Consider the following 14729-nt stretch of genomic DNA (forward strand, 5'->3'; position numbering starts at 1 on the left):
CAGACAACAAACATAAACCGGTCAGAAGTTGCAGGATCGATAAGAGAGAGCGATGTATGGGATCGGAGTTAAGACCTGTTGAGGACACCGCCAAGGGCGCAGGGTATGAGAACATCACACTCATGGACGAGCAATTCATCGAGAGCCATGGCGTCGCCGCCGTCAAAGTCGGTGAGACTGCCGGTTGTTTCTTTGTGTTTCAACAGTGCTTGAATGTCGATACCGTCAGGGTTCTTGACAGCGCCTGTTATATCACTCACGGCAATCACCTTTCCGCCCTTCTCGTGTATCAACCTTGCCGCCCAACTTCCCACATTGCCGAAACCCTGCCACCCCACCATATTCAGACAAGCCGAAACCATCATTCTCTTCCGTTTCTTTTGTGTTCTTTAACAGGACGGATCTGGTGTTTACCTGAATAACGAACGTCAAGCCATTGATCGACTTCCCATACTCGGCAAGCAGAGCTTGCGTGGCGAAGACAACACCTCGCCCCGTGGCTGCCTCTCTACCGAGCGACCCACCAAGATCCTACAGCCAGGGGGGGAGTATAGTATCATCCAAAAGCTCAACCAAAATGACCCCCGATGGGACTGATTAATTAATGGCATAACCAGGGAAGGAGAAGAAGTAGTCATTGCACTTACAATGGGCTTTCCAGTGACAACAGCCGGTGAGTGGCCATGGAACTTGGAGTACTCATCAAGAATCCAAGCCATAGTCTGAGCATTAGTGCCCATGTCGGGAGCTGGAACATCGGTGTGAATACCGATCAGATCGTGTATCTTCTGAGTGAAGACACGGGTCAGACGCTCCAACTCGCTCATGCTCAGGTCCCGGGGACTGCAACCGATTCCACCCTTTGCACCTCCGTACGGAATGTCTGCTACCGCCGTCTTCCATGTCATCAGCTGAGCTAAGGCGTTCACTTCATCGGGATCCACCTTCACCAAACAAAACCAAATAAACATACTTAAGATTTAAAACAAAACACTTGTTTCAGGTTAAAAACGCCAAACTTTCAAACGGAAAGCACTATCGAAAATCCAGTTGTTTTTCCTTTGTCCGTGACCATTTCATTTGGGCTGAGTCGATCAACATAATCAGACAAGAACCGAGAAGATTTCCAGAACCGACCAGGATAATTTTTGGCAATTTGGATTTAGACAAAGGAGACAGCAACAAAAACAAGAGATTCAACGTCTTATGGGTGATATTTCAATTAAACGTCATCACAATCAGACCTCAAACCTGTTTTTTTTTCAAATCCAAGCTCGAGCTGCAACAATGGAGCAGAGTGACAAACCCAAAATAAAAGAAGAAAAGGCAAAAAGAAACCAAAAGTTTACATGAGAGCTGAAATTAAACCTTTTCAGCCCAAAGAAAAAAAGCAACCACCCTTGAAAGATCCCAGCAAAAGATAAAATCCCAAAACAAAAGAGTTGAAGAGATCAAACCTCAGGATGATATCTGATCCCTCCTTTCATGGGCCCACGAGCATTGTCGTGCTGAACCCTAAATCCAATGTACGACATCAGAGTTCCGTCGTCCTTTGGTATCGTGCACTCCACCTGATCACACAACCCCGAATAAAAATAAAAAACCCAAATCGACACGGATTCAAAGCAAGCAAATTTCGCAAGAAAAAAGTCAAAAGATTCAATCTTTTTTTTTTTGTTTCTTAAAGTCGTAGGGCTTTCAAACCTTGATCTCCCTAAATGGGATTAAAAGGCTCTTTTCGATCTTCGAATCCAAGCCCAGAATTCTCGCTGCATGGCGGAAGTTCCTGCTCGTCGCAGCTAGAGCGTTCATCTCTCAAATTTTTTTTGTTATTTTCCCTCGAAACTTGGAACAAAAGATCAAGTGATCGGGAAATCAGCGATCTCCTAAAAATCCAAAAAAAAAAAAAAAAAGGAAAACAATTCCTGGAATGCGGTAGAAGTAAAGAGTTTTCAGTAACCCGGCGGGGGAATTAACCCGCAGAAATCAAAACGTCGAGGGAAAAGAAGAAGAAAAAAACAGTGAATTAGGATTTTGGTTCTGAGATGGAAGAACAAAGGAGTCGGTATTTATAACCAAATCGAACTCTACGAGAGACAATGAATTTGCCTCTTTGACGGATGGGTCCACACGAGGAAAAATCCCAAATTTCCTTCGCCTGTTAAATGACGTTATTACCCCTTCTCGCTAAATTGCCCCTTTTTTTTTTTGTGCGCGCGTGATTTTCTTTCCCCTCTAATTGTAGAGGAAAAGATTTATCTGATTTTAATCAAAAGTATCTATGGATCCCGAAAAGGTCGGAACTGGGACAGGTTTTACTGTCATTTTCTTTGTTTGGCTCTCTGTTTTTGGGGAGACGATATATTTTTCATTGTAGGTGTGTTTGTGTAGGTTTTTATTGGTGGTGATTAATTAATTTAGGGAGTTTATATATCTAGCTAGGAAATTTTCAAGTTTTTCTCATCTATTCATGGGTGGGTGGGTGTGTATATATATATATATATATTATACCCTCTCTTTTCTAAATATATATATGGTTTTCAAGAATATTTTGTGTTATTCAATAAATGTTGTTTAATGAAGATATATATATATGACATTTTATATTTTTTTAAGAATTGTGGAAAATTTTTAAACGATATTTAGAAACGGATGGAATATATAATAATATGTTAGGTTGACAAATTTAATGACTTTGTGAAGCCATTTAAGGGAAAACGCTGCCCAAAAAATTACTTGAAAATGGTTAAAAAAATACAAAAACATTGCTAATAGGAAAAAAAAAAAGATTCTTATGAAGAAAACGTGAGCAAGTTGGGTTGGAGATGTAAATAATAATGAAAAAACGTGAAGGAAAAAAAAATATTTTGACCGTTGATGTTTAAAGGGATAAATGCGGAAAACAAGGAGGAGATATTGGGAGAAAAAAGATTCGCTGCGTAGAGACAAGGTCGCGTTGCAACTTGTGAATGAATCTGCACCGTCCATTTTGGAACTGGATTCTGAATCTACGTGTCCTATCGTACGGCCCGCATCTGTTGTGATGTCACGATCCGGTGCGAAGCGGCGCACGTTGCAGAATTTGCCTACCGACCCTTTTTATTGGAGGGCGACTTCTCTGCTTACCTGGCAGTGACGCGGCGACTCGATGGCCTAATCCAAATCATGTTTTTGTATTATCTTGACCGCAACGTAACGTGTCATAGTTTGATTTTTGAGAATTCATACGTCTAATTAATCGAGTAAATGTTTTTTTTATAAGATTACATTATGTATATTTTTATGTTTTTTCATTGATTCAAAATAATTTTCTTGTCGAATATATTTAATTTATAAAAATTATAATCGGTATAATATGGAATTAATTATTATTTCATATTATAATGTCGCTGTCGTTGATTGCTTAGAGGATCAGGAGATATAATTTTGGTAGGCCATTGTGTTAGATTATATAACATTGATGATTAATCATGATAATAAAATGGGGGGGAGGGGGATATATCGGTGGCTGATATATGTTGGAAAGGTAGAGTCGCCACGTCACATATCTAATGAAATACCCAAAAAAAAATGTACAGTATAATAGTATATATATACCGCTAATTGAATAATAATAGGATGATAAATGCAATATATATATATATAACGCTAATTGTATAGTTGCGATAAATTGTAATGTTATTTCTTTTCTCATCTTGTTTTTATTCTTTTTGGGAGGGAAATATAACATATAATAAATTAGAAAGAGTCATTCAAAATTAAAATTGAAATGAACACAACAAAATCATACCACAAATCTATGGTATTTTAAAATCGCTCTGTGTATATTTTTATAGTATAAATATGAACATTTGAAAAGTCGGCATGAATGGATGGAACGGGTTATCTACACGAAAATTATTTGACTATTTTCTATTTTGGTAATTTAAAAGCCCGAAATTACCAAATAGTGTCTATATTATATTCAATAGCACACAGCCGTCTATTATTATTATTTTTAAATTTCACGATCGTTATCTAAATGATTCGTGTGACATTCCACGTGCCATTATTGGCGATCTTGTTATACGGTAAAACGTCACTGTGATAATACAAATTATAATATCATAAACTTCAAAGTATTAAAAAAAAACAAGATATATTTATACGTGGTTCATAAAGAAATTAATCGCCATATATACGAGACAAAATTTGTGGAATCTCTCGTTAATAAATAATAAAAAAAATATTGAGATTGAAATATAGCTCAGCATATATGGCGTGTAATGTTTTTAGAGGGCCGGAGGAGGAAGCAGCCACTTAGAGCCCTGGATGTAACCGAGAGACAGGAAGTGAGCAGCTTCTTGGGCGTCGATGTCTTGCGTGAACGGCACGCGCTTCTCTTGGTGAGACCCTGGTCCGAAACATTTGTATTCTCCGTAGAACACCGTCCTGCACACGCGTCACACACACATACACACGCATTCAAAATAATAATTAACGTCTTCACGTTTTGCATGGCCCATGCATGCATGGCTATATATATAGATACACGTAGATACGTACTTTTGACGAGCTTTCTCGGTATTGTTTTGCCAACCGGCCGGGTTAACGACACTGGTCATCTCGGTATATGCGTATATAACTTTCGGATGAGTCCTCCACGCTCGGCCCAAGTAGATGCCTTCTCCTTCCCCTGTCACCTTGCAGTGTACGAACGAGTACCCGCTCGGATCCTTCGCGCTCTGGGCCCCTTGTGCTGATATCACTCTGATTCCGTTTCCGACCGCGTGTATTAGAGTACCCTTTTCAACGAAAATTCTAAAAATGATCAAATGTTGGTCCAAAGATGTATATACAGGACTGATCAACGAGAAATCGTTTGTTTTTTTTTTAAAAAAAAGACTTACAATGTATAAGGAAGTTCCGTTTCCGAAGATAAAATCGAAGGTTCCTTCCACGTAACAATCTTTGAAGAAGTGGTTGCCCGTGTCGTCACACAACGTGTCCTGAAATCCGTAGAATTTGCAGTTGTAGAAAGCTGCTTTGTTTCCTGATATCCTCATTGCCAATGCTTGTCCGTCGTCTCTCCTCGGATCCGGCTTTGGAGCAGTGTTCTGTGTGTGTGTATATATATATAGGCAAATCAGTACATATATATTTGTATAACATATGCTCTTGTATCATAACTAGGTTAAAATTCGAAGAAGTGCATTATACCTTTACGATGATATTGACGGCCGTGAAGTAATCGGACAGTACGATAAGCGTGGCACTGTTGAAAGTGCCGTACTGTGTGGCTTTCCCGTTGAATGTCAAAACCGGCATGGCATTTGGCTGTCCGTACAATGTAACAAAGGGTTTGGTCCTACCGATTGTGACCTTCTCTCTGTATTCTCCAGGACCCAATTTGATGATCACGCGTCTTGCGTTCCCCGAGGGAATGCTGTTTATAGCTGCAGTCAACGTGTTGAAGTCGCCTCCTCCGTTCTTATTTACCTGCAGACATACGTACCCGCGTTTTCAATCACCGTATATATATGATCGATGATTCGAACAAGATGAAGTGTGGGCGGGTGTGCATGGGTTGGTTGGTGTTACCCTAATGACACGTGGCGAAGATTCAGCGGCGGCGAGGGCAGGGTCCAACGTGGCTTTCCGGCGAGAGAATGGCTGAACCTGGGCATTGAACCACGGGTTCACTTGGCCTTTGTTCTCCGGAATCGGCGTCACGTCGTTGGCTAGAACCGCCGGTGGTGGTGACGCCAATACCATGAGCAGTGCAACCAATGCTATACACGTATACCCCATGGTTCTTTCTTTTTTTGTTGTCTTCTTACCAAACGGGAACCAAAAAAGAAAAAGAAAAAAGAATAAGAAATAAACAAATAAATAAATAAATTTTCTAATGGGATTTTACTCCTTTTTTTTAATTTTAACCATGACGAAGAAGTGTTGGAGTATTTATACCTTTATTGGCATTGTATCAAAAAAAGAAAAACAATTTCTTGTTATTGCCGTTTACTATTATTATTATTTTATGTCGTGTGAGTTCTTTGACTTTTTTTTTGGGCAATTTATTTTCTATGACCAATACAGTCCTTTGGGTTGACCAACTGATTTAAGGGATTAAAACAAATAATAGGACTAATTTGATCCTTTAATAGACGGTTTTTGGGGGGGAATTTTGACTGCAATATATTAATTGAACAGTAAACCGGTAATTTTAGCTTCGGACAACGGGCAGGTGTTAACAAATTACTCCGCCATTACAGCTTAATTACAACATTCTTTCCCCTGGAGTTAGGGGCGGGCACGGATCGGTTATTCGGGATTTTTGAGATATCCGTATCCGTATCCGATCCGCACAAATATTCGATTTTTTTATCCGTATCCGATCCGTAATTTTTGGATATCCGCAACTTCGGATATTCGTTAAAATCACGGATATTTGCGGATATCCGTATCCGACCTAAAGTATTATAAAATTTTAAATTTAAATTAAATAAAAAATTCAAACGTAAATAAAATATATAATCTATTTAAGATAAATAATATTCACAAATTTAAAATTCATAATTTAAACATTCCAAATCAACTCAAATACAAATACAATTATAATCTATTACATACAAATATATTCAAAATTCAAAACATTAAACATAATAAATCTTAATATTCAAAAATTAAAATTATAAACCTCAATATATATAAAATTTTTCTTGAATCACCCTAAAAAAACATGTAAATATTAAGAATTTTAAATCTCCATACCAAATTATTCTTATATTTAATAATATTATTACAAAATACGGATCGGATCGGATATGTCGAATAATTTAAATTTAATATCCGTATCCGATCCGTATCCGACAAATATCTTCAAATAAGTATCCGTATCCGATCCGTAAACTCCGGATATCCGAATTTTCGGTTCGGATACGAATCGAATAACGAATCGGTTCGGATTTTTCGGATATTTTGCCCACCCCTACCTGGAGTTGTTTCTGCAAATACCTGAGCTCCGATATTCCTATTATATTCTTTAATAAGCGACAGATCTATATATAATATATCCATTCTTCTATATATGGATTATCGTATATTAAATTATTTAATACTTACTCCGTTTCAAAATGGATGTAGTTTTAAGTTTTATCACAATTTTTTTAAAAAGTAGAGAAAAAGTTAAATATATCCTTAAGAACGTATATTATCATTAATACTCTATTAAAATTAATTATTTTAATTAAGGATAAAATTGAAAATTTTATTAAACAGTTAGAAAATCTAAAATGACATCTATTTAGTAATAAGGTAAATTTTCAAAAAAAAAAACATTTATTGTAAAATGGAGGGGGTATATATATATCAATATTAATATATAGACCGATTGGTACATTAATGCAAGACCACATTAAATAGTATCAATCCATCTTCATGTGTATTTGCCCTTACAGCTTATTTTTCTTCTTTTTCAAGTTATAATTAATCCCACAAAATAATTATTCTTCTATTTTTTGTAGGATTTTGTGTAATTGGTGTAACATTATAATTACTATATATGCTCAATTGCTATGGTTCCCCCCCCCCCTCAAAGTTATGTGTGAATAAACTATTATTATACAGAGAGATTGAATATTAAAATATTATTTCCAAAAATCGATGGCAAATATATGCTTTATAAATAATGAATTGAATTGGAAGCAAAATACAACACAATTAAGGGAATTGCATGAATGTGAATTATAGAGCCGGAGGAGGAAGCAGCCACTTAGAACCCTGGATGTAACCAAGCGACAAGAAATGACCAGCTTCGGTCGGGTTCAAGCTTCGCGTGAAGGGCACGCGCTTCGCAATGTTCGAGCCTGGTCCGTAACACTTGTACTCTCTGTAGAACACCGTCCTGCATGCACAATTCCAACACCATCGCACATTCATATACGTACACACAAGTATGTATATATATTCACGTAGATGTATGTATATGTATGTACGTACTTGTCACGGCCGGGAATGCTGTTTTGTTGCCAACCGGCCGGGGCAACGATACTTGTCATCTCGGTGTAGGCGTAGACGACCTTTGGGTGGGACATCCATGCACGTCCCAAGTAGATTCCAGTTCCTGTTCCCGTCACTCTGCTGTGTGCGAATACGTATCCGCTCGGGTCGGACACGCTCTTTCCTGCCTCGGCCGTGATCACTCGGATTCCATTTCCCACCACGTTTAGTTGCGTGTTCTTTGAAGCAACAAAAACAAAACACACATTTCCATCAATTTTCATACAAGATCAAAAGGATTAAGAACGGTTTATATATAAACATCGGTTAAGTTACGAGGTAGAGAGAAGTTCCGCTCCCGAAGATAAAATCGAAAGTTCCTTCGATGTAGCAGTCTTTGAAGAAATGGTTGCCAATGTCGTCGCAGACTGTGTCTTGGTAACCATAGAACTTGCAGTTGTAGAATGCTGCTTTGTTGCCGGAAACCCTAGCTGCCAAGGCTTGTGCTCCTTTCATCCTCCCGTCTGGCATCGGAGCTGAATTCTAGAGAGAGATTTATAAAAAAAATCGATAATTATAGTTATTATGGCGACATTATATGTTAAAAAACGTGTGTGTGTATATATATATATATACACCTTGAAGATGACGTTGACGGCCATGAAATAATCGGACAAGACGATGAAAGTTGCACTGTCCACGGTTCCATACTTGGCGGCTGTCCCGTCGTACGTCAAAACGGGCATGGCGTTGGGTTGACCGTACAGTGTGACGAAAGGCTTGTTCCTATCAATGGTGACCTTCTCCCTGTATTCACCGGGGCCCAACTTGATGATCACACGCTTCGTGTTTCCCGCCGGAATGCTGTTTATGGCTGCGTTCAGCGTCTTGAAATCTCCTCCCCCGTTCTTGTTCACCTGCAATTTCGGCCTGACCAATTGTTATTATATTGAAAATTATGAAGGGTTGGGGGTTTTTACAAAGGGTGGGCTCGTACCCTGATGACACGTGGTGCAGCCTCGGCTGCAACCAGGGCAGGGTCCAACGAGCCTTTCCTCTGAGCCAATGGTGCGACATTGGCTCTGAACCATTGCTGCAGTTGAGCTTTGTTCTGCGGAATCGGTGTAGCGTCGCCGGTTAGAACCGCCGCCGAGGCCAAAACCAAGAGCACTGCCACTAATTTCAAATGCATATATGCCATCTTTTAATTTCCCTCTTTTTTTTCTTTTTCTTTAAATTCCAAGAAAAAGAGAAAAAAGGGAATAAATAATTTTTTGGGTATTATTAATTTGTTTTCAACGACGTATAGAAAGTATATATATATATATATAGAGATATGTAAATATTGTTTCGGTTTCTGCCTGGGTTTAGGCAACGGAGAACAGGTGCACCATATCGTTTTGCTATTATTGTCTGTGGTTTATGTTCTTCAGCATTTAAAACCCCTTTGATTTTATTTTTGGCAAACGAATTTTTTCTCTTTCAATTTACCTTTTTAGGCTTAATTGATTTGAAATTATAAACCCGTGATTATCTTTTTGCTCTTTAAATTTGTCTTTTTGCTTAATTGAGCTTGACTATAAAATCGTTAATTTTTAGCTTCGGACATGATCACGTGCAAAAGTGACCCACTATATAAAAAAAAATTAATTAGGAATTTTTTAGCAGTAATTTAATTAATTAAAGAATTAAGCTTCATATATATCACAAAACTACATATATATAATCGTTGATCGATCATTAATTGTGTAGCTCTACATGAATAATTACATGGTACCAAAAAAACATATTCTTTATTTATTTTATTATAGCTTTTCTTTTCGTTTCATCGTCTAAACGTTCTGTTTGGATAGAAGAGTACAAGTGCCCTTGACCTGGATATTGCCATATTCCTGATTCCAAGTTCAGTTTTTTATATATATATAATTTAAACTATTTTCCGTCTTTGTATTACTTTTTTTGGTCAATATATGAAAACCTGCAGGCTTATTGTTTAATCGTATATTAAAATTGCTGGATTCGACAATACAAAGTTATTTTATGTTTACTTCAATTTAAAATTGGCAATTTGGCTATACCTAATAGGGTTATGTTATTTGTTATTTGTTATTTGTTATTATTTATTATTTTTATTCAGTTTCTGATGAGATTAAAGTAAGTATTGTTATATTGCATACTTGGTAATAATGACATTTTCGTGGACCTTTTCTTGTAAGTTATATATAAGATTAATTTTAACAAGTGGTTGGTGGTTTTATAATCTTTTATTATTTACTTTTGGACGTGAATTATTAAATTTAATTAATTAATTCTGTGTTTTCTCAAAAAAAATATTTCTTTATATTGGTCAACTATATAGTTGTACGTACATGTATACACGCATATATATGTGTGTGTGTAGCTGTTCTACTACTAAGCGCGGGAAAGATGTTCAAGTCTCGTTTCATGCCGCTTTTGTTCGTTTGATTCTCTCAGATAATCGTTCGAAATCCAGTGTTTCTTCTTCGATTCTCTGCAATTTCTACCTCTAGATGTTCTTCTCTGCTGAAAGAGAAGATTACCCAGAAAGCGATCACGAAGAACTTCATCATCGTCGGCTTCTCTCCCTCTTTGCCCAGTTGCCGAAGCTGGTGATGTTTCTGTATGTATATATAAAGAGACAAAATTGGCTTAGAGTTCACTACTGCTTTTTGGACCAAAAAATTGCTTCGAAGAAAGATAAAGTATTCTAACTATTTCTTCATATATATATATATATATACTGATGTTAACGTTACTTATTATGCCCTGATTCCATATTCATTTTTATTACCTGAAGAGGAAATGGAGAAATTAGGGTTCGAAAATGCGAGATTCTACTACCACGATGGCGGACAGACTCGGTCCGGCGGTGCTACGTCGGCGATCTCTGGAAATACGGCGTACAGTAGGACGGTGGAAGATCAACCGTTTGTGGAGATCTCGCTTGATTTTCACGACGACTTCGTCTCCGTTCACAGCGTGACATCATCGGATCAATTTGGAAAATACGGGTACGAGAATCCGGAGAGGTCGCTTCTGAATCCAAACAGGTTGGAGAAACGGAGCTCGGTGATGAAACGCATAGCGTCGGTTTCTCAGGAGTTGAAGAGGTTTGCTTCTGTTTCGACGGCGAGGAAGCCACCGCGGCCGCCTGCTCGGATCGGCCGTTCGATGTCAGCGGCAGAGCAAGCTCTCAAGGGTCTCAAGTTTATCAGTAAGACCGATGGCGTCACTGGTTGGCCCGACGTGGAGAAACGGTTCGATCAGATTACGACGACTAGTAATGGACTTCTTCACCGTTCCAAGTTCGGTGAATGTATAGGTAACATAAATTGAGCGCGTGATCGAATGTTTGAATTTACAGAGAAGAAGAAATTCAGGGGGATTTTGTGAAACTTTGTTGCAGGGATGAATTCGAGGGAGTTTGCATTGGCGTTGTTTGATGCATTGGTGAGGAGGCGAAATATAACGGGGGACTTGATAAACAAGAAGCTGTTGAAAGAGTTTTGGGAGCAGATTTCTGATCAAAGTTTCGATTCGAGGCTAAGAACTTTCTTTGACATGTAATTTTCTGGAGATCTTCTTCGATTTCCTAATCTGCTTGTATTATTGTTTGAAGGAACTAACTGGTGACGAAATGCAGGGTCGATAGGGACACAGATGGAAGGTTGACTGAAGCCGAAGTAAGAGAGGTAGATTAAATCTTATACTGCATGGACATGGATATTGAAGATAACAGGGTTGTACGAGCCTATAGCTTTTTGTGCATTGCCTAATGCATTCCCTTTCATGTACAGATTATAAGCCTCAGTGCTTCGGCGAACAAACTGGTTAATATCCAGAAACGAGCAGATGAATATGCAGCTCTGATCATGGAAGAACTAGATCCCTATAACCTTGGGTACATCATGGTATGCAATGATTTTGTTAATTTGTCAGCAATGTGCTGAGGAAATTCAGTTTGATGCGGAGGTAATGAATGCTACAATTCCAAACAGATGGAGAGCCTCGAGATGCTGCTGCTGCAAGCGCCAGTGCAGGCGATGAGAGGTGGAGAGAGTAAAAATCTAAGCAAGGTGATAAGTATGAAGCTCAAGCCAACACCATACAGGAACCCAGGCGAGCGTTTCTGGAGGAGAATGAAGTACTTTGTGATGGACAATTGGAAGAGAGTATGGGTGATAGCTCTATGGATGGGCGTTATGGCCGGTTTGTTCACGTGGAAGTATATACAGTACCAGAACAGAGCAGCTTATGATGTAATGGGAGTTTGTGTTTGCATTGCTAAAGGAGCGGCAGAGACGCTGAAACTGAACATGGCTCTGATTTTGCTACCAGTTTGCAGGAACACCATCACCTGGCTCCGGAACAAAACCATATTGAACGCTGTTGTTCCATTTGATGACAATCTCAATTTTCACAAGGTGATGTATGATCATGAAGAGAAGTTCACATAAAAGTTTCGAAAACAATACCCGTGGTTAAGATTGGCTGACGGGTTGATCATTTTTGCAGGTGATAGCATTGGCAATTTCACTCGGGGTCGGAATGCATGCTATATCTCACTTAGCGTGTGATTTTCCAAGACTGATAGCTGCAGATGAAGAGACGTATAAGCCAATGGAGAAGTATTTCGGGAAACAAGCAAAGAAGTATTGGCATTTTGTGGAGTCAGTGGAAGGAGTAACTGGAGTCACCATGGTTGTCCTAATGACTATAGCCTTCACACTGGCTACCCCATGGTTTAGACGGGGCAAGCTCAAGCTTCCAGGGCCACTCAAGAAGTTAACTGGATTCAACGCCTTCTGGTACTCTCACCATTTGTTTGTTATTGTCTATTCGCTGCTAATCGTTCACGGGTACTATCTGTACCTTACCAAGACGTGGTACAAGAAAACTGTAAGCATGCTTACACTTTTATCACTTGGGTTTTATCATATATGGTCAGTTAAATTGCTTTTAGATGGTACCCTGTAAAATATTGGCCATATTTTTCTGATATATACACCGTTTCATGGTATTTGGTAGACATGGATGTACATGGCGATACCGGTGGTTCTTTATGTGTCTGAAAGGCTGATCCGAGCATTTAGGTCGAGTATTAAGGCTGTTTCAATACTAAAGGTGAAATGTTATCAAATCCAAACCCCCAAAATTAAATCTTAACATTTCCCAACTGAAATATCTAAAGGAACAGGCTTGGATTTATACTGAATGTCAATGTATCTTATTCTCAAACAGGTTGCTGTATATCCTGGGAATGTCCTGTCGCTTCAAATGTCAAAACCCCACAACTTCGGATACAGGAGTGGGCAATACATGTTCGTGAACTGTTCTGCCGTTTCTCCATTTGAATGGTAACGATTCTCATACTATCCAAAACCATGGACACCTCAACTTTTGAGCGGGGTTCCATCACATTCAAATCCAAAAATGACATAGTTAGGAGATGAACTGAACTATGGCTGCATATGTTAAATATTCAGGCATCCATTCTCGATTACTTCGGCCCCAGATGACGACTATCTTAGTGTTCACATCAGAGTTCTTGGCGACTGGACTCAGCAGCTAAGATCAGTATTCTCCGAGGTACTTTATATAATAGTCTCACCAAAACACAAGTCGGTGCTAGAAATATCTTCGAACTCAGAGAACGAAATTTCCTGAAAAATTCTGAACTTCTCTTACACAAATCATTGGTTAGCAACAATCAAAACATAAGAGCTACATATAAGATTTTGGTAGGTTTTACAGAAACTATAGCTAAGTAGGCATTTCCCTTTTTTATTTTTCATCTCTTTGCAGGCTTGTAAGCAGACTCTAGATGAAGAACATGGATTGCGCAGAGACGACTACAGGCACGGGAATAGCATCCCAAAGTAAGTCTACCAATCGGTTTAGCAAAGTTGGTCGTATCTTACCTTTCCTTTCTTGGCAAGAAAAATGATGAACTTACCCACTTTTGCCACTGAAACGGAAACTGGTAATCCCGCAGCTTCCCAAGAATCCTCATAGATGGCCCATACGGAGCGCCAGCACAAGACTACAAGAAATTCGAAGTTGTTCTACTCGTAGGTCTAGGAATTGGAGCCACTCCGATGATCAGCATCGTCAGGGACATAGTCAACAACATCAGATCCAAAGGAGATGAAGATTCAGCCGGAAGAATGACAAGATCCAGAAACGTCATCATCCCTTCTTCACCTGCAAGGAAACGTGAGGGCTTCAGAACAAGGAGAGCCTATTTCTACTGGGTGACGAGAGAGCAAGGATCGTTCGAGTGGTTCAAGAATGTGATGGACGAAGCGGCGGAGCCAGACCTGAACAACGTCATAGAGATGCACAACTATTGTACCAGCGTATACGAAGAAGGAGACGCAAGGTCTGCGCTGATCGCGATGCTTCAGTCGCTGAACCATGCCAAGAATGGTGTTGATGTCGTGTCGGGGACAAGGGTCATGTCCCATTTCGCTAAGCCTAATTGGAGGAGCGTCTTCAAGAGGGTCGCCGTCAAACATCCCAAAACTAGGGTCGGTAAGTCTGGTTTCGAATTTCCCTAGGTATGCAATGATTTTGTTAATTTGTCAGCAATGTGCTGAGGAAATTCAGTTTGATGCGGAGGTAATGAATGCTACAATTCCAAACAGATGGAGAGCCTCGAGATGCTGCTGCTGCAAGCGCCAGTGCAGGCGATGAGAGGTGGAGAGAGTAAAAATCTAAGCAAGGGG

The 14729-nt window shown here is 39.1% G+C and overlaps 4 protein-coding genes across 5 annotated transcripts in view; 1 reads left to right on the forward strand and 3 right to left on the reverse strand.

Annotated features, from left to right (window-relative positions):
* The window catches only part of LOC104801660 (glutamate dehydrogenase 2), a 3031-nt gene extending 978 nt beyond the window's left edge, over positions 1-2053 (reverse strand). Inside the window, exons 1-5 of the mRNA XM_010524985.2 lie at positions 1705-2053; positions 1458-1571; positions 648-944; positions 415-531; positions 76-326 (exon numbers count right to left, since the gene is read on the reverse strand). Of these exons, the coding sequence (XP_010523287.1) occupies positions 76-326; positions 415-531; positions 648-944; positions 1458-1571; positions 1705-1812 (887 nt within the window). The 5' untranslated portion in view covers positions 1813-2053. The remainder of the gene's footprint in view (positions 1-75; positions 327-414; positions 532-647; positions 945-1457; positions 1572-1704) is intronic.
* Positions 2054-4206: 2153 nt separating this feature from the next.
* On the reverse strand, positions 4207-5793 carry LOC104801685 (pectinesterase PPME1-like). Its single transcript, XM_010525016.2, has 5 exons — positions 5581-5793; positions 5200-5478; positions 4890-5096; positions 4546-4784; positions 4207-4431 (listed from the first exon to the last, which is right to left on the reverse strand). The coding sequence occupies exons 1-5, from the start codon at positions 5788-5790 to the stop codon at positions 4272-4274; spliced, it is 1095 nt and encodes a 364-aa protein (XP_010523318.1). The 5' UTR covers positions 5791-5793; the 3' UTR covers positions 4207-4271.
* A 1816-nt stretch (positions 5794-7609) lies between these two features.
* Positions 7610-9261, reverse strand: LOC104801695 (pectinesterase PPME1-like). The gene is made up of 5 exons (XM_010525027.1): positions 8978-9261; positions 8619-8897; positions 8317-8523; positions 7981-8219; positions 7610-7885 (listed from the first exon to the last, which is right to left on the reverse strand). The coding sequence occupies exons 1-5, from the start codon at positions 9179-9181 to the stop codon at positions 7726-7728; spliced, it is 1089 nt and encodes a 362-aa protein (XP_010523329.1). The 5' UTR covers positions 9182-9261; the 3' UTR covers positions 7610-7725.
* A 1539-nt stretch (positions 9262-10800) lies between these two features.
* Positions 10801-14729, forward strand: part of LOC104801706 (respiratory burst oxidase homolog protein A) — a 4308-nt gene continuing 379 nt past the window's right edge. The window contains exons 1-11 of one of the 2 annotated variants that reach the window (XM_010525038.1): positions 10801-11323; positions 11408-11564; positions 11645-11693; positions 11799-11912; positions 12000-12425; positions 12517-12900; positions 13030-13125; positions 13243-13358; positions 13488-13590; positions 13807-13880; positions 13997-14535. In XM_010525038.1, the coding sequence (XP_010523340.1) occupies positions 10804-11323; positions 11408-11564; positions 11645-11693; positions 11799-11912; positions 12000-12425; positions 12517-12900; positions 13030-13125; positions 13243-13358; positions 13488-13590; positions 13807-13880; positions 13997-14535 (2578 nt within the window). In that variant the 5' untranslated portion in view covers positions 10801-10803. The remainder of the gene's footprint in view (positions 11324-11407; positions 11565-11644; positions 11694-11798; positions 11913-11999; positions 12426-12516; positions 12901-13029; positions 13126-13242; positions 13359-13487; positions 13591-13806; positions 13881-13996; positions 14536-14729) is intronic. The other variant, XM_010525047.1, reaches the window with a different exon arrangement.

This window comes from Tarenaya hassleriana, unplaced genomic scaffold (assembly GCF_000463585.1).
Source record: "Tarenaya hassleriana unplaced genomic scaffold, ASM46358v1 Cleome10, whole genome shotgun sequence".
NCBI lineage: Eukaryota > Viridiplantae > Streptophyta > Magnoliopsida > Brassicales > Cleomaceae > Tarenaya > Tarenaya hassleriana.